General features: G+C 46.8%; 1 protein-coding gene across 4 annotated transcripts in view; it reads right to left on the bottom strand.

Moving 5' to 3' along the window:
- Positions 1 to 27,391, bottom strand: part of TNIK (TRAF2 and NCK interacting kinase) — a 378,721-nt gene that overhangs the window by 79,266 nt on the left and 272,064 nt on the right. For all 4 annotated transcript variants that reach the window (XM_059391550.1, XM_059391551.1, XM_059391552.1 and 1 more), the window contains exons 8-12: positions 26,425 to 26,479; positions 24,412 to 24,490; positions 15,958 to 16,133; positions 11,294 to 11,360; positions 7,381 to 7,585 (exon numbers count right to left, since the gene is read on the bottom strand). In XM_059391550.1, the coding sequence (XP_059247533.1) occupies positions 7,381 to 7,585; positions 11,294 to 11,360; positions 15,958 to 16,133; positions 24,412 to 24,490; positions 26,425 to 26,479 (582 nt within the window). The remainder of the gene's footprint in view (positions 1 to 7,380; positions 7,586 to 11,293; positions 11,361 to 15,957; positions 16,134 to 24,411; positions 24,491 to 26,424; positions 26,480 to 27,391) is intronic.

Below are 27,391 nucleotides of genomic sequence, written 5' to 3'. Positions count from 1 at the left end.
AGTGCCAGGGAATGTTCCAAGTACTTTCTGGGTATTAACTCATTTAATCCTTGAAACGGTCACTATCCCCTCTTGGAAACAGGCCACCTGAGGTGCAAAGAAGCCATGTCTCACCCAGGATCACCAAGGCGGCAAGTGGCAGAGCCGGATTCAAGCCCAGGCAGTTTATTACTGTAGCTCTGACTCCCTTGCCACTACCTTCTCAGTGAAAGGGTTCATCCTAAGGCATAGCGTCTCGGAGGCCCAAAAGCTTACTATTGAGACAGGACAAGATCTCTGTCTTGAGGCAGCTCCTTGGTGACCAGGGCAGGATCGCAGTTACACAGTGTGGGAAATGACAGCGAGAGCTACTGGTAAGAGAATACATCCCAGAGCAGAGTGTCTCCAGTGGATGGCACCGTGAGGCTTGGCTTGTAAGAGACTTCCCCAGGCAGCTGCTGTCAATCCTCTTATAGAAGGTGCATCCAGAAGAGTGGAGAATGGGCTGCCTCCCTGGGCCTGTGAGGCCAGGACTGCTGATAAGTCACCAGCAGACCGACATCCAGCAGAACACCATGAGAGAGGTCCACTCAGAAAAGAGACCTCGAAAAGGGATGGAAAAATCCATGTGTTTCATAAACGGAGAAGGTGCAGTAGAGAATTAAGGAAGGCAGACCATGGGGAACACCATTTCTATAGAAAGCCCTAACAACCACTTTGAAATCATCCCCATTCCAAAATAACAAAAACACATTCATCTAACGATATCAATCATTCTTTCGTCAGGATTGTGTCAAGCCTTTACCTCTTACAACAATCCTGCAAAGTAAATAGTCTATTGATTGTGTATATAAAGAAGCTGAGGTTCAGAGAGGGTAAGTAATCTGCTCAAGGCCACACAGCTTGAACTACACCTTGGTTTCTGCAGCTTCAAAGCTGGCATACTTTGCCTCTGCATCAATGTGTCATCCAGTCATTTAAAAACCACTGACATTTTTTTTCTTCCTAATGATGTAAATGAATTTCTACTAGTGTAACAAATATTCTTCCCTAGACATGAATAAAAGCTTACCTGCTGGTACATTTATTTTAATAAATTCAAGAGGGTTTTACTACTGCATGTAAAAGGGTTTAAACTTTTGGAAATTATACCTCTGACTTCAGCCAAAGGCACACACTCCAATAATAATAATACTAATACTTACTGAGTGTGTTCTACGTGTTAGTCCCATTCTAGGGTTTTCCGTGAAACAACTCATTTCATCCTCATGACAGTACTGGAAGGGAAACGCTGCTGGTTAATGCCCAGCTCGACTTCAGTGGTGGGAACAGGCTTTGTCGGGGGGGGGGGGGGTCCTCTCCGCAGCGCCCCGGGGCGGGCTGGGGAGACTCAGAGAGCGGCCACGGTGTGCAGGAGGTGCACGGCAGCCCTCGGGTCCAAAGCGATGTCTTCGCAGCCCAAATTCAATCTTACTTGCTCAGCAGATTGCTTCTCTTTCTCCCCAACAGGAAATGGGCGCACTTTTGGAGTGTACAGCACCATAACTTTTTACATAAGGTCTTTGCCATTGAAGCTAATGGGTGATGTCATCTCACTCGACCTTTGGGCAGCATTCTGCAAAGCTGGCCCCTTTAAATTGTTCCTTACGCTGGAATATTTGATTTTCTTCATACAAATACCAAATTCTCCTGGTGTGTGTCAGTCTTCTTTCCTGGCTTCCACTCTCCTGTTCTGTGTTCTCGGGGTTCGGGCCCACGCCCTCCTCTCTTCTCAGTGTATACTTCCGGTACCAGAAGCCATAATTTCCCATCGATCCCATCCTTGCTCTCTCCACATAATCCAGCTGCATCTTTGGCATCACCACTGGCCACCTCGTGGGCATCCTAACTTCACTGCCTTCCGAACTGATCTTATCCTCCTGCTCCCAAACCTGGTCTCCCACCCGGATGCCGCCGTCCACCTCGGGGACTGCCTGTGACTGTCATTCTTTTCCGTCTCCAACATCCAATCAGCGATCACAGGCACATTCTGCACGATCTACAGGCTGCATGCCTTCCAAATGTGCCCACTTCTCTCAATTCCTCCTTCCACCGCCATCCACGAGAACACCACCTTCTCTGGCCTGCACCAGCTGGGCTCTCTCACCCACCCCTGCTTCTTCCAGTCACTCAACCTCTCAGCAGCCAGAGTTCCCTTTAAATAATGCACATCTGATTGCATTCCCTTGGTTAATGCGCATCAACGGTTTCCCCGTCAGTCCCAGGAAAAAAATTTAAGAACCCTTAACTTGGCCTGTCTAGCCCTACAGGACTGTGTCTTGGCCTCCCTGCCTGGCATCTCTGTGTGCCCCAACCCTCCCAGTCCTTCAGCTGGAACCCCTGGCAGACCTCCCAGCCAGGCCGGGCTGCTTTCTCTGCCCCGCACCCTCCCCAAACTTGCTCCTTAGCCCACCATTCCTCTCTACAACAGCAACCTGCCAATGATAATGAGTGGCTATTTGGGTCAACTATTGCTCCAGTGCCTGTTTTCCCGCACAGATCTGGTGAGCACCAGGAGAGACTGGATTCCTAGTGCGCAGCATAGCGGAGGTATGAATTCATGACATTTGTGACTGCCTTTAGGAAGAGGAAAAATGTTTTAATTCTACTGTGCCCTTTTAATTTTTTAAATAAATCTTTTAAAAAAGATTTTATGTATTTATTTGACAGAGAAAGAGAGAGACAGGGAGAGTGCGAACACAAGCAGGAGAAGTGGGAAAGAGAGAAGCAGACTTCCTGCTGAGTGGGGTTCCATCCCCCCCTTGGATCATGACCTGAGCTGAAGGCAGATGCTTAAAGGCTGAGCCACCCAGGCGCCCCTTTACTGTGCCCTTTTTAAAAGGCAGTTGAACCCAGTGTCCTTGAAAGCCCAGCCACTCGTGATAAAAAGTTAGAGGCTTATAGGGAATTCACCTACATTGAGACTGCCAGGCTCTCATTTTTTTATATTAGTGCTCCGCTCTGACTGGCCAATAAGATACTGTTGTATTTCTTTAAAAATTTTTTTCAGGTAATAGAACCAAAGCAGTATAGTGTCTTTGAGCTAGGACTGGCTGTTTCTATAACTGGCCGATGTTAAGACTGTCTTGAAAGGCACCAAATGAGACACAGGCAGCTTGAAAAACTTAGCACAATTCTCTGAAGAATAAAAGTTACCACCATGGAGCACCTTGGTGTCCGTGTGGTCAATTTGATTATTCCTGTGACTTAAAGATATTCTCCTCCAAATGAATGCTCTCAGAGAGTTGAAAAAAAAAAGTATAAATCACTAAAATCATTCCCAAATGCTTGAGCACAGTTAAGCATCACCACAAATCTTCTGGCCAAGGTTCGTCTGAAACGATGACCAGGGTAAATGCCTTACTGATTCTTGGCCTCCTCTCCTGCACCCTGCCCCTGATTCTTGGACCCTAACTCTGTGAGGGAGACTAAATCAAGAGGAACTTTGTGTAGGCCAAGTGATCGAAATTTTTATTGAACTAAATCAAAATAAAAGAGGCCTTCTTTGTACTCTTCTCACTGTGGATGGACTCATTCACCTTAGCTAGGTTTAATTAATTTCCTGGACCTTGGCTATAAATTGTACTTTATCAGTGGTCAAAAGCTGAACGTCTTGTACCCAACATTTCATTGGTCTGAAGCCACGTCCTTTTCATGTAGCTGATAAATGGCTATATCCTGTATACAAAGTCCTCCTAAGAATATATAGACACTGATGGAGAACCTACCCAAATCCACATGGTTATTCAAAAATAGCAAAGGCCATGCAGGGCTTCCTTAGAAACCCGACCTCCGGTAGGAGGGGACATCTGAGATCGCTGGGGAAGACAAAGGCTACAACCTACACAGCCCTGCATCACCAAAGGGGTATCTCATGGGCCTTTACTGGAGAATGGAAATGATTTTCGCAGGATGCCTACCTGCTAGGTACCCACAGGGAAGCTAAATGTGCAAGTCTGACTGGGGGCTTTAACCGCCGCCATGAGCGGGGTAGGTCAAGTTCCTCCTCTGGACACCATAAACACAAGTCATCCCCGTGGGCCAGGGCAGCACACACGGATGGGGACCCAGCAGTGGCAGGATGCTGGAGGGGAGTCCCTGGTGGCGGGGACAGTTATTACTTAGGGGTTCAGAATTTACAGCCATCGCAGCGTTTAGTGTTTCTTCTTCGTCCTAGTGGGTGATAGGAGCAAGATGAAGGTCAACAGATAAAGCCAGTATAATGTCTTCGTGCCCAGTGGTCACAAGGGTCCCTGCTTCCGATGAGAAGCTGGGGCTCATGCATGTTGGTTTGTAAAGCGAAGTGTCCTTGGGCGTGCTGTTGCCTTCGGTACAAGTGGGGACTCGGCGGGTATGTCCCCGTGAATGCGCGTGCCCGGCTCAGTCTGAACGCAGACCCACCTCCAAGATAGAAACTCCAGAGATGCCACAGAAGAGACACGAGGAGGCCTTGGCCGCAGCTCTGATGGGGGGCACGAGAGCCAGAACCCATCTCAAAGAAGAGCACCTGCTGGGGGCTGCTTCTTTGCTCTTGTGCAAAAATCCTCAAGTTCTTAGAGGAAAAGACCGCAGAAACAGAGGCCAGGTAGAGAATGCGGGAAAACGTGACTGGCTTATCAGCCGAGAGGCAGGCTGGAGGCAGTGACGGTGGGCTCTGGAGTCTGATCCCCTGGGCTTGAAACCCATTTTTTCCCTAAGCTGTGTGACCTCTAGCAAGTCATTAACCTCTCTGAGACTCAGCTGCGTTATTGAGACGATGGGTTATTGTGAGGATTAAATGAGACGATTCAGGTAAAGTGTGGAACAGAGTAACTGTCACAGGGTAAAGGCTTTGGACGGCGTTAGAAATTGTTATTTTAGCAACTTGATGAGGAAACATAAAGCCCAAATAAATCATATCAGGTAAGAAGGGACGAAAATATAGATGAAGGCAAAACAAAACAAATAATGCAAGGCATGCCCTGAAAAGACTTTGCATTAGTTGACGATCCAGGCTTAAGGGTCAAAAGATCTCATGTTAAAATTAAAAAAGAAAAAAGAAAAAGAAGGGAATGTACATAAGCATGTGTGCATGCACAGGCATATTTACATTCTTGAGTGTCTGAAATGTTCTGAGGGATGACAGTGGGCATTTTCTAGGATTTACACGGTAAGTGCCTTTAACTTGAAAGTAAGGGCAACACATTGCTAAGCAAGGAGCGCACTAACCAAGGGTTTTCAGGGTGTGAAGCTTCAGGCAGGTGGTGACCTTCAGAAATACTCGTGGATGGAACAAACCACAAGGAACGAAGCAGGAAAGGTAGGATGTGCGGCAGAGCCTGATAGGACACTGCTTTGGTGAGGAGAGAGGTGTGGCCAGAGTCTAGAGGAATAAACGTGGGGGTCCAACCAGCAGAAGCATCTGGTTCTCAGGAAAACTGGAGGATATGGCACAGCTCTGGGTCGAGGGCTCATCCCAGGAGCCCCAACTGGCATGGCTGGCTGCAGGGGACACCAGGACGCAGCCTCGAGGAATTTCAACTTGTTCTCAGGAGACGAGCCAGAGGTGGGTGGGCAGGTGCATCGCTGCACTCTGAGCCCCACTACTGAGTGCTGCTGAATTAGCACCCACCCTCCCTTCACGCTGCCTCTGCCTGGGCCTTTGAAGGTCTCTGCCCCACAGCACTATGGGGACTGTGTCGACTACAGTGTTATTCTCACAATAGAAGATGGTGAACTTCAAACTTCCCATGCAGTGAGCATTCTTCGCCCTGACAATACGACACTTATAAACTTAAATTGGAAACTGTTTCGCTTGCCTACTGCTGCTTGCAGAAGCCTGCGAGGTACAATTCTGAGGACCGCAGTTCAAGGCTTTGATTACTTATCTATACTTGCCTTCTTGGGGCTTGTGTGGACATTGAGATCAGATAGACCTGGGTGTGAACCCTGTGCACACACTGGCCCTGGGATATGGGGCTAATTACTTCCCCTCCCTGAACTTCGGTTTCCTGTATATTAAGTGGGGTTTGTACAGGTTCTGCATGAGGGGCAATGGCTATATGCAAAGAGAGAATGATAGTAGATGAGATCCTGGGTATAAGCAAAGAACCTCACCCAGGAGCAGGCACCCAGAAGTCACTAATAATTACAACTGTTGGGTCTTATTGTTGCTGGTCTCCCTATGAGGAGATATGAGGTTGATGAGATTTTACTGCAAACTGGAACAGAGGCCCTCACTGATTTCAACCAGGGACGCTGGACCTGGATGGGCCAGTTAAAAAGCAGTCTTCCCCTGGTGCCCGCAATCCGTCAGCCTCCAATGGCAGCGGCACTGACAAAGCAAGTGAATCGCCCTAGACTGTTAACGCGGAGCAACATGGTGTCTGGGCACGCTGTAAAATGGCCACCCTGTTCCTGGGCCATTAGTTTACCTCTCGTTTGCATCCTGCTTTCCCAAGAGTGATGCTCTCAGCTGCCTAATTGTGTAGAGGCTTTGATTTATTCAACAAAGGAAGGCGGCTTTAACAAACATCTCTACGGCCACAGGGGTGAGGGCCTCAGTCAGGACAAGGGTGGCCAGGGCTATGCTTGTTCACAAGATGGCAGCAGCGCCTGCCGGTGAAGGCCAGGGGGGCCTTCTAGCTGGAGGACCAAAGGGTGCATGACTGGCCTTGGGATATGCTTTCCCCAATGTCCAGAGGAGTAGCTAAGGCAGACCCTGCTTTTCCATACTTGACACCTCACTTGCCTGCCCAGTCATTGTGGTCTGGTTGACATGATACGTGACCTCAGTCACGGACTCATGTATTCCTGTATGAGTCCGTCCAGTCCACCAGGGTCCCCAAGGCACCTGCTGTGTGTGCAGCCCTGTTCTAGGCACTAGAGATTCACAATGCAGAGATGCGTCAGGGATAAGAGAGACAAAAGCCTCTGTCCTCAGGCACTTACACCACCGCAGTGTAAGACGCAGGAAGGTGTGCAGGGAGTGGGGTAAGAGCTCCATAAGAATAATGAAGCAGGGAAGCTCAATGGGATGTGCTGGAGGCAGAGGAGCAATTTTAAGCAAGGTGCTCCAGGGGGCTGCCCGGAGGAGGTGATATCTGAGTAAGACCTAAAGGGGTGGAGGCCTTTACTCATGAGGTGACCACACCAAGGTCAGGTCCCACCAAGGTCCCATGGCCACCCTGTGCCAAGTAAGGGACGTCCTTCCTGTGTAAGAGCGCTCAGGCCTCCTCCCCCTTTGCACGTTAAGGTGCGTGCTCCCTGTGGGCTGTGGCCCCACACAGGGCAGGGACCCCAGCACCTCCCTGGATGCCCTATAGTTGACGTGGCCAGGAGACAAGGGCTCCTGCGGCGGCCCCGGGGTGGGGGGGCCCTCACCTCCTCCAGCCGCCGGCGCTGCTCCTTCTGCTCCTCTATGCGCTTCTGGCGCTCGGCCAGCAGCTGCCGCTTGTGCTCCTCGTTCTCCCGCTGCTGCTGCTCCAGCTGCTGCCGCCGCAGGGCCTCCGAGCGCTCCTTGTTGGCCAGCTGGAGCCTCAGGAAGTCCCGCCGCAGCGTGGACTCCCCAGGCAGGTTCAGGATGGAGCTGCGGGCGGGAGAGGGAGAGGGAGAAAGGTGGGGGTCCTGCGGGGGGGCGAGGACCCTCGGTGCCCGGGTGCTGGGGGAGACCAGTCAGGCAAGCAGGTCGCCTTGAGGCGGGGACGGGAGCCACACACCCCGTCGGAGCTCTCAGACCCTCTGTTACAATACTCAGCCCCAGAGAAACTGAGTCAAGGGAACAACAGAGTAGTGCGCCGCCTCCTTTTCAGTGACTGTGGGCAGACACATGCTGTCCCCATCCCCAGAGAGATGTCACCTCTCTCCAGCACCATCCACATGGCTCGCTCACCCTTGGGACACGTAAAGATCTGCTTCTACCAGTTTTACGGAGTGTGCGAGCCCTAGGGCCTGGATCAGCCGAATTTGCATGTTTAAGAAGGGCAGGAACAAAGCCGCCAAATGAAAGAAACATCGGGGAGCAGCAAGGGAACGTGTTCTCCTAAGAGGACATCCCTGTCCCCGCACCACGTCCGTGACCCCTTGCACCCGACCCCGGGAGGCAAATGGCAGGCTGCTCCTGTGAAGACGTGATAAGCCAGGGAGGGAAAACATCTGAGTCAAGGTGGCCGCGGAGTAGAATGTGAACCCATGCCTGCCAAAGTCTGAGCGTTCAGGGCCGGTTTCACGGCATCACAGTTAAAGAGATGTGACACGGTTTGGTTCTGGAACAGTGTATCTAGGACTTCAACTCAAGCTCACGGATCCCTAGATTCTGGTGAAGCACCGTGGGTCTCGGTTTTCTCATCTGTAAAATGGTAGTTGTGCATCGTGCTCATTTGTGCACGTGTGTGTGTGTGTGTGTGTGTGAGAGAGAGAGAGAGAGAGAGAGCAAAAAGGAGGACAGAAAACACCATAAAGACACTCCACCTGCTTCCTAGTGGTCCAGGTCTGCCCTGTCACATCTCACTGCATGTGAACAACTCAAAGTTAGTCTTCAGTTGTGCCCAGCACCCCAACAGGGAGGTGGGGCAGACTCCTATTTGTTCACGAAAACCTAGCCCTTCTAACCTTTCTGGCAACTTGCACCTGAAACGAATCCATTCAATAACTAGTGAGCCGCTTCTAGGTCTCAGGCTCTGTAATGGGCTCTCCTGATGAGAGTAGGAGCTAAACAAACTCTCTCTCTTGTTATCTTCTTGTGGGAAAGAGAGACAGACAAACAATTAGACAAATGACTACAAATAACACAGTTCCATACATGAACAGGCTCTATAGAAGATGTGATAGTTTAGGAGCAACAGTGGCAGGAGGCTTGGGTAGGGATGAACGGTTGTGCTTCAGGTGGGGTTATCAGGGGAGACCTCCCCGAGAAGGTACCAGATGAGCTGAGACTCAAAGGATGAAGAGCCGGTCCCACGAAGAGGTAGAGGAGGAACCTTGTTGGCAGAGAGGAAAGCAAACGTAGAGAGGCTTGTGGTGGGAACAGGTGGGGCCTCTCTGAGGACTTCCCAGAGCAGAGTGAAGGAGAGAGGTGACCCGGGAGGAGGCCAGGGACCTAGGCAGCCCTGGGGAGGCACATGGCATGGAAACCCTGCACAGAAAGGCTATAGTCAGGAGACCGACGTGATGGGATGTGTTTGGATGCCGAGGGACAACTGTCTGCAGAGGGCAGAGGTCAAGCAAGGCCACCAGCTGGGCTGTTCCTGCAGCGGCTCTGTGGTGGCGCGGGGCATGGGGATGGCGGCAGAGAAAAGCAAAGGTGGCAGAGTTCATGAAGCCTATTCACAGGTGCGGTGTGTGGAGCGAGCGGTGACTTGCAGGTTTTGTCTTGGCGCCTGGACAGTGGGGGTGACGCCAACTGGGGAGGCAAATGGTGGGGGGAGCAGGTTTGGTGGCAGTTGACAAGGGCATCATTCTGGGTTGGACAGTGTAACCACTATGCTGTGTGACTGCCATCTATGCCTACGGATGACATAAAAAGGCTTCGTTCTTGAGAGTGCATGGATTCCATGAGCACAAGTCTTCTAAAACGTCCAGCTTTTGTGTAGAACACTCAAACAAACCCCAAGTGACAGTGCTCATGTACCCGCGCCACAAGCTCTGTGGACTGATAGTGGCACATGGGGAACCACGTCCACCAGGAAGCTCCATTAATATAAATCAATGCTGAATCAATGTCAGGCGATTGGAGCTGTCGTAGTGGCTCAATCTCTAACTTGGTGTGTGGCTTGGGCGCCATCTTTGGGCTCTTACCCCATTTCTAAAATGAGATAACCACTGTCCCTTTCTACTTCCAGGATTTCATGAAGATTAATTACATGAGTCCTTAAGACAGGACTTGGAACATAATCTTCAATGTGATATAATCACTCGTTACAATTATCGAAGTGTTAAGTCACGGTTTGGCCCGCCCGCTCAGTGACTCCTAACATGCCGTTTGGCAAGTACTAGTTAAAACAGGCCTTCCCGGTTCTGCAGAGGGTGATCAGTAGCACTGACATGACATGGGCTCTGGAAAAAGAAGAGTAGCACGCAGCTTCTCTGAGAGCAGGGCATTTGGACCTCTGCCTTTAGAAGAATGTTCCTTTTCTATGTCACTACTTGACAAACATTGTCTTTATGGAGCTAAATTGGGGGCAGCCAATGTGTAAAGCATCGGATGGAGGGAAAAATACTCCTTCAGTCTTTGACCTTGAAAATGCCCGTAAGCAGGTATAGAGAAAAACTGGATGGCTCTGTATGTCCCTCCCCCTTCTAGTAGTTGAGCAATAATTCAGCTTCGTAGATCTGAATTCACTCAGAAAAAGAACCCACCAGCTTCTTCTAGCAGCAATGACTGAGCTGGCCCCTTTTCTGGGCAGGCAGCTTTGCCTCAGCAGTATGGGAATGACTTCTCCCAGACCACCGAAGTCTCCTCCCTGGATGGCTAGCGGATGGGGACCCATTTCCCCCAGTGAGCCTCCTGCTTGTGCATTTTCCCCAATAAATCTCACTTCCCAAGTGTGGGCCACTGACCATAGTGCATATGCCTGTGCCTCTCAACTCACCACACTGCCACCAGCTGACCTCTCTCATGGAAGAGAAATCCTGGCAATGTGAGCACACTAACCTTATTTACTCACAAACAGACGGGAAGGAAGTCGGAATCAATGTCAAGTGAAATTCGAAAGGCACGGATCGGAACGACAGAGCGACATTGATCCTGGGAGTCCAATATATGACAACTGGAATGAGCAGGACATTTTCTATTTAAGGTTCCCCTCTAGAGTGTGATTTGAATTCCTGGAAATCATTTCCTCTCAGATTAGCTTGTGGTGAAAACACCAAGACATGCAGCAAGGACAGTGGCTGCCTACGTGGGCTTCTCAGAGGTATGGAGTCATGAACTGAGTAATTCGAGTCCAAAAATACCACTTAGGTCTCCTGAATGTCATCGTTTTAGGACTTTTGAGTCTGGCATCATCCAGATAATGGTCTCCGACCCATTCCACATGTTCTGTATGTGAGGAAACAAGGTCTTCGGAGAGAGACCATAAATCTTAGGGGACAAGATAAAGAATGCGCTGATTTCCACATTTTTATAAGAGTCTGCCTGGGGACATTTTCCCAAATTAATGAGTATGTTCGTGGGCAATAAATTAAATGAGACCACCTTGCTGGATTCTTAAAAATGAACCAATAAATCAAAAGGAAGTGTGTTCCACACAAGCACAGTTCAGAACGTGAAAATAAGACTGGGCTTTTGCTCTCCTACCTGGGCTCTCCTGAGTCATTCTCCTCCTCTTCTTCCTCACTTCCGCTGTACTCGTACTCCGTCTCATCTAAAGAGAGACTCACAGAATGTTAGTGCACAAGAAGATGCTACAGCTCAGCCAATCCTACCTCCCTTGCTTTATGTATAAGTGATCTGAGGTGCAAAGAGTTGTCATTAATGCTGACCTGGGACAGGCTCCGGGCCTCCTGACTTGTGATCTAACAGTTCCCACCAGGTGAACGGGATTCAAGTACATGAAATTCACATAAAAGACTGCCCCAGCTGACTCTACATATCTGTCCCTAATGCCTGCTGTTCATACGAAAGGAACTGAAAAATAATTGTTCAGTTTGTGTTAATTCCCATTAGAGGACTACCTAAACCAATCTTCATTGGCCCACTATTAACTTATGTCTGTATAATCATTTTTTAAGCAAGAGTTTTATTATGACTTATTGTCTTTAGATATCACCAGAAAGAAATTTGACGGTGCATGCTATTAGAAATATAGAGTTAAATGACCTACTGGGGACATTCATTTAATTCAATAACATGTTAAGCAGGTTAACACATAATAATGAATAAGATTAAGTCTTTGCTTTGGAGGAGATCAGAATCTAATGGGCAAGATGGACAAGTAGGTCATTAGATCTGCCATGATTATTAAATTATTCTTTCTTGAGTGTCTCCCATGCTAGTCACCTGCTAGATACCTGACTTAGGTTCTCTCATTTATTTTGCTTCATAATCCTTTAACACACTACCCACTTTTCAAGCAAAGATACTATTACAAGAGGGTAAGTGATAGAACCAATGACTTTTTAGTAAACACTGGTTGCTCGATCTCGGATTTGGATTTAGAATTCCATCCAGAATTTTTTCAACTTTAAAACTAGTGTTCTCTCCTACATATTATATGCTAAATAGGAGTTCATAAAAAGAACAGTGAGATATCAGAGAAAAGGGGAAGTTCCATTTGTCATAGTGGGGGAAGGGCCCAGCAAAGTTTTTTGAGGAGGAAATGAGCTAGGCCTTGCTTGCAACAATGTTGGTGGCCCTGTTCCAGGCAGATGGCAGCTGAAAGTGGTGGGAAAGGGCATTGTAAGCAATATAACCACGTGAGTAGGCTGACGATAGCACAGGCCATGACATGTTCACAGTGAGTTGTGAATGGCTAGATGTCTGGCCATGAGAAAAGCTGATGGAATGAGTAAGCCCAGCATGTCTAATATGACTTCCTGATCCTTATATATACCTTGCTGAGGGCTTTTCTGTGGGCACTGGGGAATTTTGGAGGAGCTTTTAATTTTAAGCAAGGGAGGGTGTCACATTCGTATGAACCTTTCATAGTTGTGGGTTAGTAATTACAGCTTTAAAGGCATTGGTGCAGCCCTAAAAAGGAACTAAAACTGCAATTTGGTTGTGTTACCACCAGGGGGCAGCACCAATGATAAGAACTAAACACTGCCTTCCCTCCTCTGCACCCCATTAAGGGATAGTGAAAAGGAGCCCAAAGCACACGGACTTCAAGTATATTTTTCAAAATCACAAGTTAGCTTCAAGTGTTTAAATATGCGTGAGGTTTTAGAGCCTCTTATTTTTTGAGTATTATTTCACCAAAATGTAAAAGACCTTCATAAAGTGTTTCGATATTCCACATTGAGAGTTGACTATGCCAAACTTTTCTGAATCAATAGAGAATTTGAGGGAAAATGCAGAAATTTTATCTAGCAAAGGAAATCCTAGCAAGGGAAAGAAGCATGCAATTAATCCAAATATTTCTACTCTCCCGGGTAAAACCTTCATTTGTCAGCCTCTTCAATTGTAATAGTTCACCAGAATTCAGTCTTATTGTTTTTATATTATTGGCATAAATTTGAATATATCCACATATCTTAAGGAAAAAATAATATCAGGTTAAAAAATCATAAATCAATTCTCATTTAAATTGTTTGATTGTACCAAAAGCTGGTCTTAGAGCTACTAAGAGAGAGAGAAAGTATTAGAGGAAATAAATTAAGTCATTAGATAAAACTGAGCAAATGGAATGAGACTTCAATCGACTGACACTCTTTCTGGGGAGCAGACAAAAAAGAAGGCTTCTGATGACTCTAAACCTAAACAGAATTAGGTCCCTCACATTACCAGGGCACTCCTGAGTTCATCTCCTACCGAGAATCTTACCTTTCTACTCTGCAGAGAAGGAACACATTAAAAATAGTCCATTGTCATAGAAAGGGGAATTCTGAGACATTCTAGCATCTGTGCCCCCTAAATGCAAAAACAACCCAAGGCACAAGCTTTACCCATACTACTCACAGGTCAAAGGGAAAGAGGTCATGAGTCCTCAGAAATTACTCTGAATTGTGCTGAAAAATTATAGGCCAATAAAGAACTGTTTATATAAGAATAGCTAATATTTATTGAGTATGTGTATATGCCAGACATTGTATTAAACATTTTAATGCCTTCTCTCATTTAATCTACGACACTGCCAGGCGATACTGATTACTATCATATCCTCTCTCTTATTTTAAAGAGAAAACTGGGATGAAGTTCATGTAACTATTCAGGGGTAGAGCTAGAATGTGAACTCAGAATTTGAATCTGGGAGCAACAGGCCCAAGGAAAGAGAAGCTTCCCTTTTAGAGAATAGAGAAGTCAGCCTTTAATCGTGGCGTGTTTGATGAAAAATCGGTCCTGGAACTTTTTTTTTTTTTTTTTTTCTGGAGAGGTGGGAGGAGCAGGGGTGGGAGGAGCAGGGGCAGAAGGAGAGGGAGAGAGAGAATCTCAAGCATATTCTCACCCTCAGTCAAGCAGACCCCACCCTCAGCACTCAGCATGGAGCCCGACCCAGGGCTCCATCTAATGATGCTGAGATCATGACCTGAGCTGAAATCAAGAGTCAGGCACTTAACCGACCAGGCCTTCCAGGCGCCCCAGTGCTGGAATATTTTGATCTTGATTTACCTTTTTTCTCTCAACCCTGGTTCTTCCTGGTTCCTCCAGTTCCCTTTCCAGCAACTTCTAACAGACACTCATCCCTCTCCACCCACGACGAACTGGAGATGGGGCTCCTTTATTTTCATTTTTTCTTTTGTTTGGGATTTTTATGTATGTATTTATTTTCCAGGGCTGTAAAAATTTTACATTCCATCAAAATAGCCAATGAAGCTTCATTTTCTACTTAGTACTTGAAGGAAAAAATATTTTGGTCCCCAAACATTGAACAGTGTTATTATTATTATTTTTAATTAAAGTATAGTTGACATACACTATTTTAGTAGTTCAGGTGATGGGCCTCCTTTTTGGCGTAACCTCATAATCTCCTGAGTTGAACCTGATCACATATTTCCCTGAATTCCTGAGGCTGGCCTGGCAGCCAGGAAGAAACTCTTCCCTTGAACCTTCACTGAGGGTTTCTTCTCCTGTTTGGCCCCCCGCTGCCCTCACGTCTGCCCAGTCTTGCCTCACACTGCTCACCGCCCACCCCACACACCTGCTCCCACCTCGCCACGTTACAGACAGCAACAGCAGATGCAAAGAAGGGGAATTCAAATAAAAGGAGAGCTCCCTCCGTCCTGGGCTGCCCACCACCCTCCAGTGCTCCATCTGGCTTAGAAAGGACAGAGAACGGTGTCCAGGACAGAAGTGAGAAAAAGCACATGGCCAAGTGCCTCACGCCCTTGGTGCCTGGCCTTCCCTTCTCCCCTCCACTCCGCACATGCTCCGGGCTCATCTCGCCAGCCCTATAAAGTCTCCTCAGTGTCACCCCTCCTTCCCCCTTCCCTGCTGCTCCTCCTGCCTCCACGCAGGGAGGAAGCACCCTGTCTGTCATCTGGATCTTTCCCTTTCCTCCCCATAGCTCAACCTTCCATACTTCCTACCCACCAACTCTCAACTTTAAAATGAGTATAACCTGCCCCAGACCATGTGAGCTTTCTCCATAGTCAGGTTGCTAGACAAGGAGGTCTGAGTCTCTATTCAAACAACCAAGATACAGTCTCAGGGCTCCAAGTTTGCCTCATGTTCTTTCCACTGACACACTGAGGAGACAGTGGTACAACAGCAAGAGCCATAAGAGAGAAGAGTTTTGACTCTATAAAATAAAGAAGTACATTAGATGATGTTCTAGCTTAAGGTCCAATGAATGTTCTCTATACCAAGTATGGCAACACTGTGACTCTAAGAAAATTCGTTCTGACTTTTTTTTCCCCTTTTCGTTCTGATTTCTGAAATAAATTTGAAATAAGCCTCGGAGCACAAAAACGTATATATTGAAGACCGCTGGTATAGAAAAATGTCAACTAAGTGTTTTTCTTTTACGTAGTTTTCTGTCGATTTTTAGTTTTTACAACATGAATATTCATTTGAACTAAGAAAATCACTTGTCATACTAAACCACTTCATAGTATTACTCAACATGACTTTTTGTCAGGGCCTGGAAAAGGGAATATTCCTGACAGTTCCGCCCTCTCATGAAGATTCCACTTCACAGTCTCACTCCACTGATGCCTACAGGCTGCGAGTCCAGAGGCAGCCCCTCACACGAAAGAATAACACAGGCCTATCTGAAACCCCCATGGCCACCTACAAATATACCGAGAGCCCATGGCCTGCTCCCTCTTTTGTTTCCTTTGCTGAGATACAAATGTGCTTCTAACCTTTCTCTCCTCGCTTCTTCTTTGTTCTGTCGATATGGTCCTTGAGTTGAATGCGGACCTGTCGTTCGTTAGGTTGGTCTCGTATAAATGGATGCTTCATCAATTGTTCTGTTGCTGGTCGCTGGCTGTGATTCTTTACCAAGCAGCTCTCAATAAATGACTGGAATTTTTTTGACCTGCCACACGAAAGAGAGGAATCCACAGATAAAAGACAATCCAAAGAAAAAAGCAAACTTCCATTTTCTAAAACACGACCATGAAAAGAAGAAGAAAATAGGTTCCATTAGCCAACACAGGGATCAACCAATCACGGAGTAGGTCTAGAACTTTATTAGGCAAAATGGGGTTCAAAGCCACTGTCACCAACAGCACACAGTTCAGGCAATGTATGGGAGTTACACGCATAAGAGCATTTTTGCACAGTTTATGTGTAATATCACCCATGAGACCAAAAGGAATTGGAGAAGAGAAGGACCTTGGTGAGACTCATATCTGGAAGGTATGTTGTAATAAGGGAGCCTGACCTGAGCTTTAAAGAAGGAAGAGGAAATCACTCTGGGAAGACAGTTCAGGGAGGCAGGAAAGGGTGAAAAACGAAGGCTGGGGTTGAGCACACTACACATCGGGAGACACTGAGGTAAGCTGTCTAGATGAGGCAGAAAATGCAAGCCGGAGGAGAGCAAAATCAAGGTTGGGTAGGTAAGGAAGAGTACATTTTATAGAAATGAGAAAGACTCTTACTTGGTAAAGTGAACTTGGTTAAGCAAATTTTCTAACCAGTGATTTCAAAATTATTTTTGCACTTTGCTCTCTAATTAATAAGAACAGGGTGTATGTGTATGTTTTTTTATCAACCTAAGGACTTGGAAGTTTGGGGACTAAGTTCATACCAGAAGTGCACTTATCTCTCTCTAGAAAGGCACTATTTCCTCAAAGATAAACCCTGTGCCAGAGAGGCCCAGGGCAGGGGAGAGCTGGTGAGAGACACCACGGCAGTGAGCAGGGGAGGAAGTCCACACTGTGGTAGAAACAACGGTGGACTTTCGCTATGATTCATGAGTTGGGCATGCATGTTCTTGTTAAGAGTTCCAAGAAATTGTCCAGCATCATAAATAATTACTTCACGACTATATAGCATGCCTTTCTGGTGTGTTCCACTGGCAGCTTGGCATATCACCCTCAGAGGCCTTAAGGGAACTCGGGTGGCCCTCTCTGCTGCCCTGCTCTGCTCAGAGCAAGAGGGAATCCATTTTGTGCTCTCCGTCGCCCTCCTGTGGAGTGCTGTGGAGTAACATGAGCGGATCCCAGGAGCCTGCTTGCCTGGGCTGGCCGGCATGCCCTCCGCACAGACTGCAGGCTTGAAAGCTGTCCTTGTCACGCAGAACACAGCGGTGGGCATGTTATTTAAAATTCAAATACAAGAGGCCATTCACAGATGCACCACTCTCCCCTTCGGCCCAGGTCAAAGCAGTTTCTCATCTTACTCGTGATTTTAAAGGACTGATTATTCCTATTTTTATCCTCCCCAAATTTCTAAGCTAACTTCAAGCTTTTAAATTATTTAACATAGAAGTAGATGAACCCAGCTATGCTTGGGGTCACTCCGGCCACCCTGTGGACTGTGAAAAACAGTTGTAACAGGGTGGACACTGTAGACACCTTCTTGTGTGTCCTTCATGGCCTCCGGCTTCCTCCACACTGGCAGTCTCCAGTGTCCCACGGGCCTGAGTCATCTCTAGCCAGAGCACCCCTCCTGCCCCCAGATGCTTGATGAACGAATGAATGCCCCCATGGTTATCAGATGTGAGTTCCGGACAAGTGTGCGAAATGGCTCCTTTCCAATCTGTGCTTGTGAGGGACAGGAAGGGAGGTTTGGAGAGGACACAGTGTTGAATACGCTTTCTTTTTCAGGCCCACCAGCCAAATCTGTGGAGGCACAAACGTGACACCCTCTCTCTAAGGAGAGACTGTGGGAAAGAAGCCTCATGGACTAACGGGCTGGCCTGAGGAATAACTTGAAGAGAACAAGGTTAACCCGCATGAGGAAACAGACAAATTCCACATGGCGCTTTTCTAGGTAGAAAAATCAGTATTGAGAACATAAAAACAAAAACAAATTAAGACAGGGAACTGTTAAATATTCAGGAGAAATGCAAATGAAGGCGCTTTTTTTTCCTGCTTGCAACTAGAAGGAAGTGCTTTCTTTAATAAAGTGCTCAACTATGAATTAGAAGGTGCTAAATAAAAGAAATCACGCCCAATTTAAACATGAGATCCAGGTTTGAAAAACTGTACATTCCATTCCCTAATACCGACGCCTAAAAGAAGGCAGTGGCATCTCTAGGAGGAGGGTGTGTTCAGACTTCAGCAGAACGAACTGCGGTACAGAGCCCTTCTTCTGCCACCTCTTCCAGTGGGAAGGGACCTTCAGAGATCTTCAGGAGAATAACTCTGCGTCCAAAGGTTGGGCCAAGATGTGCAGGACCACAAAGCTCATGTCTTCTCATATCTCATGTCTTCTCATGTCTCATGTCTTCTCATGTCTCATGTCTCATGTCTTCTTAAAATGGTATCATTTGAAGAGAAAATAATCCTTCCTTAAAACCAATCTTCAAAGAAAGATTCATTGGCTCTTAGTTAAGTTAGTGTGACCAAAGAATCAATATGCTTAATTACACGTTTAATTAAAAGTAAAAACCCTTCCCCTCAGTTGCACACCACTTGACTATTTCCCAATTGGTCTAATAGGTTTAAAGTACATTTCTATAATTTTATTGTTTGCATCTCTGCTGCTGGGAATTTAGCTCTGTCTCTTTAAAAAAAAAAAAATGCCCAAGATTAATCATACTGATTCCCCCAGGACTGGCCTGGAGACAAAGTTCATGTTTGGTGCTTACAGTGGGAAGTCCCGGATCTAAAACCAGCCTCACCAAACACTTTATCTTCCTGGAGTTCTTGGCTTTTATATTTAATTGTGTTCGAGGAATTAAACATGCCTGAAAGATTATCACATTAATCATTATAACCAGTTTGTCTAAAAGTTTTCGGTAACCTGGGACTCCCTAAATGTAGTTTGAGTTTTCGAATTTGCATTTGCCCAGAACGACCCTTCTCCTCTACATTGGGCTCTATCACTTAACTGTTGTGACTTCGGGCAGATTATTTAACTTCTCTGTGCCTCAGTTTCCCTGGTTGCTGATGGTGATATTGTTAGGATTTCTCTCAAAAGTCTGCTGTGATGATTCAGTGAATGAACACATGTGAAATACTTAGCACTGAGCCAGTTACATCATAACCTGTACTTATGTTTGCTGTTGTTGCGACTACTACCATCGCTGTGTTCACAAGGTCCCGGCAAGTCTGATCATCACCAGGCTTAAACAATGGGAATCTCTCTGCCTTTAGGGCTGGAGGTAGAAATTTGAAGTTCAACCTCTGTGAAACCGAATAGTGTAGTGTTCTTAAAGGGAATTATTTCATATATATTTGGGTTAGATATGCTAGAGGAACAGTCAACGGGACCATTATCTCCAAGGAGACCACACAAAAAAGGTTAATTTAAAAAATCCGTGCAGCAATTTTTGTTTTGATTTTAACAAAGTCCAAAGTCACATTACTACTAGAAAATTCAGTTAATTTGAAGTATTTTCTGATATTTGCTTTCTACTATTATTATTTCATTTAGAACACACACATACACACACACACACACACACACACACACACACACAAATAACTTTGTCATTTCTTAAAAAACAAAAGTGTTTGGGGCGCTTGGGTGACGACACAGTCAGTTGAGTGTTGGGCTCTCCATTTCAGCTCAGGTCGTGACCTCAGGGTTGTGAGATGGAGCCCCACGTCAGGCTCCATACTCAACGAGGAGTCTGCTAGAGATTCTCTGTCTGTCACCCCGTCCCACTGCACCCCCTACCCGTGGTGCTGCTCTCTCTTAAAAATAAATAAGTAAATCTTTAAAAAAACACAACAACAAAGAACAGTGCCTGACAACCTACCAAGAATCAGAACTGGTGTCTCATAAAATAGTAGGAGGGACTATAAGCTTTGGAGTGAAATCAGAAGGCAAGGATTCTAGGTTGGATCTAGCAATGAGGAGCCTGGGAGCCTGGCTAAGCCAGTTCACCTCACCAAGCCTCTGGTCTTCATCTGGAGCACAAGTGTGCTGGGCCAAGGAACCTCATGTCTCTTTCCAATGACAGGCACTTAAGATTTTTCTTTTTTTTTAAGAGACGTATTTATTCATTGTATTTATTTATTTAATTTTTAAATTTAAATTCAATTAATTAATATATAAGATATTATTCGTTTCAGGGGTAGAGGTCAGTGATTCATCAGACTTGTATTAATGTCCAGAAGCAGTTACGATTTTTCTAATGATCATCGTTAAGCACTTCTTTGCCTGTGTAGAATCGTCATATTGAAAGAGCATGGGGAAAGAAACAGACCAACCCTCTTTTATGGGAATGAAGTTATCCCTGAGTTTCTCCAGAAACTCCTGTGGGAAATTGTACCATTGGGTAGGGCAGGGAGCGGGGGTGAGCATGGTGGGAAGAGAAAGGAGAGGAATTGTGTTGAAGGAGATGGTTGGCCCATGTGGGTGGAGTCAGGCCATGTGTAGAGAAGGAGGAGGAAATGGGAGTCCCAGCTCACTGCTCATTTGCCCGTGGTGACATGGAGATAGGGGCTGAGAGCATCCTTGGCTTCTAATTCGCAGAGGTTAAAATCCTCTCAGAGACCTAATTACTGAATGGCTGGGCCACCTGGGCATTGACGGGAGCCCTGACCACATGACTTGCTCGGCACTGAGGCCTCTCCTCATCTTGCTGATGGGGGGAAGAAAGGGCCAGGTTCTGGTGAGTGGGTACTTCCCCCAACGCCCCCTGCCAACAAGGAAGGGGCAAAGAGCAGTGCTCCTGCCTTTCTTTTCCTAATATTAAAGCACAGGAAAATAATGTTCAACTAAGGGATCAGTATCCCATTCTCTATCAGTCAAAACCTTGAACTTAAGAGACCGGATGATCCAGTATAGGGAACAGGGGTGACAAACCTGGGAAACTAACAGATTGTACAGACCTGTGCAAGGAACATAACCCACCCAAGCCTCCGTCTTAGAGCTGCAGAACTGAGGACTCAGAGCACCTGGCTGGGGGTTGTGGTTAAAATCATATATTTATATATAGATGTATACATATATATAAATATAATATATATATAAAATACATATATATATGTATCAAACACACATACACACACACACACACACACACACAGAGAAATTACTGAGTCTACAACACACATATGCCTTATATGTCCCGTATGTTGTAGGTTCTGCAAGTAGTTGGGAATGACCCTCAACTTAATGCTTATTATAAAGAGTTCATGGCCCATCTCTACCACAATGGTGCCCCCTTTGGCGGTGCTTTGATATACACCCTGAGAATAGTGTACTTCCTCTATCATTCATCAGCCAGAAAATACACGGAAAGAACATTTTGGAGTTTTGGAGTTTTTGGAGTTTTTGAGTTTTGTTTCTCTTGATGGGCGGGGAGAGGGATCCTCTCCCTTAAAAAATGAAAGAAAACAGCTAAAATATTTCACTTCCTCCCAAACACTAGGGCATATTAAAGCAAACCCTAACTTATTTTAAATCGCTTTGGACCTGGTTATTCAAGAAAGTACTCTGCAGCGCTTACATATTTTCACTTAAAAAAGTTGAATTCCACTGGGGCACCTGGGTGGTTCAGTGGGTTAAGCATCTGCCTTCAACTCAGGTCATGACCCCAGGGTCCTGGGATCCAGCTCCACATTGGGCTCCCTGCTCAATGGGGAGCCTGCCTCTCCTTCTCCTGCTCCCCCTGTCTCTTTCTCTCCATCAAATAAATTAAAAAAAAAAATCTAAAAAAGTAGTAAAAAAAAAAGTAGAATTCTATTGTGGAGAATTGGGAGCCACATCCTGTTTCCTATGGCCTGGGGCAGGGATTGCAAGGATTGGGGTGGGGGGTGCGGCGGAGTGGATGGGCTGCGTGGCCATCTTAGAAAGGCCAGGTTCTGAGTGAGAAAGAGTCTTTCACCAGGGCTTCTGTTTTCCCACTCACTCTCTCAAACAGCCAAGTCATTTCCCCTCTGTCTGGCAGTGCGGCACTCCCACTCCTCACTGGCTCTCCTTTGGAGTCAGGGAGGCTGGGTGAGATGGAGGCCTGACCTCCTCACTGTCCATGGACTGATCCAGCTCCTGGCAACACCACTAGAATTATTTCCTGTTGTCTAAGGTCAGAAGGAGAAAAGCCAGCCTGTATTTTCCTTATTCTCAAACAAGGTCAATGCAGAGTTGCACTTTTTTGGGAGCGGGATCAATGAAAATCCCAAACTGCAGTGCAGGGGCTGTTCATCCACTTTGCTAAGGGAACAGAGAGGTCATGCAAAGGACAGTGAGGCCCAGGATAAGAGAAAAACAGGACAAGCACAGTGACCAACAGACTCCAGCTTCAGAGCTGGGGAGAGGTGGCAATGGGCAGAAGGGCCACCTGGTACCCTAAAAGAAGCAGGAGCCACTCAGCCGGGCAGTAGTGCCTCATCTTTGCAGAAAAGGCCCGAAATCTGAATGTGGTGCTCAGTCTCCAGATTCCTAAAAGTTGGTAATTAATACCAATGTTCCCGAGACACGGCGTGTGGCCACAATGTGCTGACCAAACGTAACACACGTGTGGATGGCAATTTGTCCTCTGCGGGCTGAACCCCGGAAACATCTGTCCAGCAGGGAGCAGGGAGCGGGAAGGGAGGGAGGCCACAGGGTAAGTAAAGCCCACTATATACAGTGTGTATATGGGGGGCAGAGAGGCTTGGCACGAAGAACAAGCAGAAAGCTAGCAGAGGGCTTTGGTGCTTCCTAGGAAGGAACCAAGACAAATTCTTTCCGAGGGAGCCTGTTCTGGGTAGAAGGGAGGAAGCAGGGTGTCCAGGCCTTGCTGGTCATGTGCCGTACAGGTGCCCAATGGAAGGCTGTTGCTGGGGAGAGAATGACTGGCTCACACAGTGACCCTCCGGAGGGAGGAGGAGCAGGGCTGCTCCCCCTCCCTCGTTTCCAATAGCAACCCTCAAGCTCTTCCTCTGCCGGCCTTGGCAACTCGGGGCTGCCAGTCCCCTCTGGCTGGTTCCCTCTCTTCCCTGTGTCATGTGCCTTTCTCTTGTCTCACCAGGGTTGCTATGTCACTACCAGGTGACTGTTTGATTTAGACTGCTCTCTGTGTAGCGGAGGGTGAGGTTGTGGGTGGGAAGGGGAGAAACATAACGGTCCCGGTCCCAGTCCAGGGTGATTGTGAAGTGATCATGAGTATGAAAAGGGGCAGAAAGGTCTTGAGCCTTCATTCTCTAACAGACCAGAATATGCCTCTAGAAAAAGACAGGGGATCCTAAGTGGTCCAGGAATTGGCCCCAGGCCAGGGCAATCAGAGATTCAAGAATGTATTGGGAGGTATCAGGATACACCATATACACAGGGAGAAGAAAGGAGCCATGAATTTTTGTTACACAGTGATAAGGTACAAAGACACTGATATACGTACACACAAAAGTGCAACTTCTGGTGTAACCTACAGAACTGTATTTCCCAAACTCGAGTCAGTCGTATATTACCAACACAATTTTTTTGTTTGCTTGTTTGTCTTTTAAGTAAGCTCCACACCCAGCCTGGAACCCAACAGGGGGCTTGAACTCATGGCCCTGAGATCAAAACCTGAGCTGAGATCAAGAGTCAGAGGCTTAGCCAACTGAGCCACCCAGGAGCCCCTCTGCCAACATAACTTTTAACTGGGCTCTTCCATCATCCAGCCTAGTACCACTTGGTATTTTTCTTTAAATTAGGTCAATTTCTGGTGTGAATAACTTTATTACATGGGAAGTTTGTATCACTGCCCCAAATAAGGAGCCAGTATCATGTGTCATAAAGGGAAAGTGATAATAAAAACAAATGTTACAAATAATTATGCACAGACCAGTGAAATCATCCCTCATGTTACCAGGTGTGTGTATGTACTGAACGGAATTACCATGTTAAGGAGTAGAAGAAAAGCCAGCCAACCTGGCCAGCTGACTCTTGGAACTCTCACCCTCTCTGATGAGATGTCTTGAGCTGTCAGGCAAGCTATTTCTTAGGAGGCTGATAAATCCAAGAGCTTTCATGTTATTACTTGGGTTCCACGACTCACTTTAGCTACTAGCTCCTTACCTTGATGGTGTGGTGATCAAGACTTGCGGCGCAAATAGTAGGTACTTAATACCTGCTTTAAGATGAGTGATAACCTATGGAAAGTCACCCCCCAGGTCTTGGTATATGTTGGTCTCATCATGCAGCTCGACCTAAGGATCTGAGCTCATCCAAGAGAGCATCGCAGGAAGACCCTGCCCTAGGATTGGCAAAGCCCCGAAGACCAGACTCACCACTTCTTCGACTTCAGGCGAGGTGCTGGGTTCCGGGGGATGAGGAAGAGGGCTCTCATGGGATGCATGTCGCAGAGAGCTGCAAGAGACCAAAGCAAGGGCCAGCTCAGGTTAGGATGCCAAACCCAGTCCGAATGGCTCTGAGGCCGCACAGGCCCAGTGAGCAAAGTCAGAAGACTGTCAAGCTTCTATGTGCTGAGCATTCAACAGAGCGGATGTTGAATCACAGAAGTCTCATAAAATTTGCATATCAACTGTCCACTGTTAACATTTCTACTTCTATTTCATATGTAAGAAAACCAAGTTAAAGGGTCAAAGTCTTTGCTTTGCTATAAAAAACATCTCAGATTCAGAGTGAACAGTATCAGGGTAACGACCACATGGAAATGGCAGGTTATTCTTAATTTGTAAAAGTCTAAGTCATAAAATGAAAGCTAGATGGGCCATTTCTTACACACTGAAGGTTCATACACATGCAGTGCTATCCGCATAAATTTTTTAGAGTCTAAAGCACTAGACCAGAACACTTTTCTCTCCCTATTTCCAAATATCCTCATGGCTTTTCAGGTTTCATGACAGGCTTGTTTCTGGGTTTTATTTGTTTGTTTGTTTGTTTGCTCACTGGCCCCAGGAAGAACAGAGAGATGGAGGCAAAGAGGCTCTGGTAGAAGAGTTATTAAGATATCTCAACCTGTAAACATGGCATTATGGTTTAGAGAGAAAGCACTCACGCATTCTTATTTTAATCAAAATATTTCAGTAGTTTACTTCTCAAAACTCTGGGGCTATCTTTTCCTTTTTTTCCAGAGTAAGAATATAGTCTCCTTAAAAACTAAAGGATTGTGGGAGTAGACATTTATTTTTGGCCCCCTCTACTACTCATCAAGAATGATAATATGGGAATAATATTTTGGACTGCAATATATGATTTTTCTGATTCATAAATGCCTATTAGCATTGTGAATGAAGGGAATTTTGTCAACAGACACTCCAAATCAATCATGCTACAGATGAATTCTACCAACTCTAAAGTGAGAAATACAAAGCCTAGGATAATGGGAAGATAAACAGCCCTATGAGCAGAATGACCTGCCAGGCAAAGAAGGGTCAGGTCCTCTGGAAAGCAGAGGCCAAGGCAGCACTAACCACGTGAGAAGATAGTTCCAGGGAGAATTCCTGCCTGAAAGCCAGTGGGGAGGGGGCCTGGTCGGCTGGCACACCTGAGGCATTGCTCTGCAAGTCTGATCGGAGTGAAAGCGAGAGGTGGACAAGGCAGATGAAGTGTGTGCTAGACCGAGGAAAGGAAGCGGTGGACCTGAGGGGTGAGAGTTTGTGTCTTCGAGAAAAAGGCCTGCCTTCTATCCCTGCCACGCTAGGACACTGGCTGTGGGGTGGAGCGGGGCCCCGGGGGCCGCACCAGCAGCTGGACCCTGGGTGAGCCGGCTTCCTGCAGGGAAGTCCCCGGAGCCTGAGGTCACCGGCAGCACGTGGCTGCTGGAGACCCTCGGCAGCACGTGGCAGCACCGACACGCCAGAGGACAAGGCCTTTCCGACGGACGGTCCCCGACGGCCCGAGGCTCGACCACTCGGCCTCACACCTAAAGATCCGAACAGCAGTATCATGCGAGGAGGGAGAGCCACGAAGTACAAGGGTTTGCGTAATCGCGCGCTGGGAACCCGCTCTGATTCGTGCTGCGCTGGAGCTCCCGGGCTTTGCGGGTCGGCCCCAGCTCTGCTCCGAGCAAAGAGCAGATCAAGAATCAAGGACGCGCGGGATCCGTCAAACAACCCACATTGCCGGAGTGCCTTTTTCCTTTCCTTCTTTCCCCTCTCGACACAAGATCCTCGCGCGGCTCTGAAACGAACGGATTCCTGGCGGCGCTAAGACGACTTCGCCCGCTCCAACCCCCTTCTGCGTAGCGGAAGGAAAGCCTCGCGGGCACCTGGCAGGGAAGGCGCAGGGTCCGCGGACAGCAGCCCCGCGACAGATCGCACCCGGACGAGGGTACTTACGGGGAGCACCTTCTGCCATCTCGATAGCGGTGATTCCCAGCGACCACAGGTCACTCTGAAAGAGACGAAGGCACACACATCACAAATGCAGGAGACGGAGAGGAAGCTGCTTCAGCTGCTAACGGCTCCAGAACTCCCTGCAGGAAAGCCAGTCCTCTATGGACCCGCTTCATCCAGGAAGCTTCAATTTTTTTTTTTTTTTTTTTTTTTTTTTTTACTTTTTGTGGGTAGCATCTTTCACGGTATGATCTGACACACCGCGGATTTTCAGTAAATATATGAAAAATAAATATGAGGTTTTATAAATAAATTGATCACCAAAATTTATCTGTGGATCAAACCATATGAAACTGGTATGATTTGGCTGTTTTTTTTTTTTTTTAAACACCTTTATTCAGGTATAATTATCATAGAATTAACTGCTTCTATTTCAAGTGTATCATTTGGCAAGTCTGGAGACGTCTGCCCCTGGGAAACCATCAAACAGTCAGCACTAAATATACCCAGCACCCCCAAAACGTTGTACTTGCTCCTTCGAAATCTCCCCTCCTGCCCTTGCTGTCCCCTGACCCAGTTCCTGCTCTGAGGCAACCGCTGATCTGGTTTCTGTCACCGTGGGCTAGTTTGCAGCTTCTGAAGTTTTGCAGACATTCAATCATTCCATTTCTCTCTGGAATGTAATGGACAGTGTGTGGGAGTACTTCCTTCCCTTTTACTGCCGACTGCTCTTCCATCCCGTGGCTATCCCTACTACAATTTGTTTATCCATTGTGGATGGACATTTGGAGTGTTTCCAGTCTGAGCTACGCCAAATAAAGCAGCTACAGAGGTTCCCGTACAAGTCTTTGTATGGACATAGGCTTTTATTTCTTTAATGTAAACACCTGAGCTACGCCAAATAAAGCAGCTACAGAGGTTCACGTACAAGTCTTTGTATGGACATAGGCTTTTATTTCTTTAATGTAAA

This window comes from Mustela nigripes, chromosome 2, assembly GCF_022355385.1.
Source record: "Mustela nigripes isolate SB6536 chromosome 2, MUSNIG.SB6536, whole genome shotgun sequence".
Taxonomy (NCBI): Eukaryota; Metazoa; Chordata; class Mammalia; order Carnivora; family Mustelidae; genus Mustela; species Mustela nigripes.
This window is presented reverse-complemented; position numbering and strand designations above follow the sequence as displayed.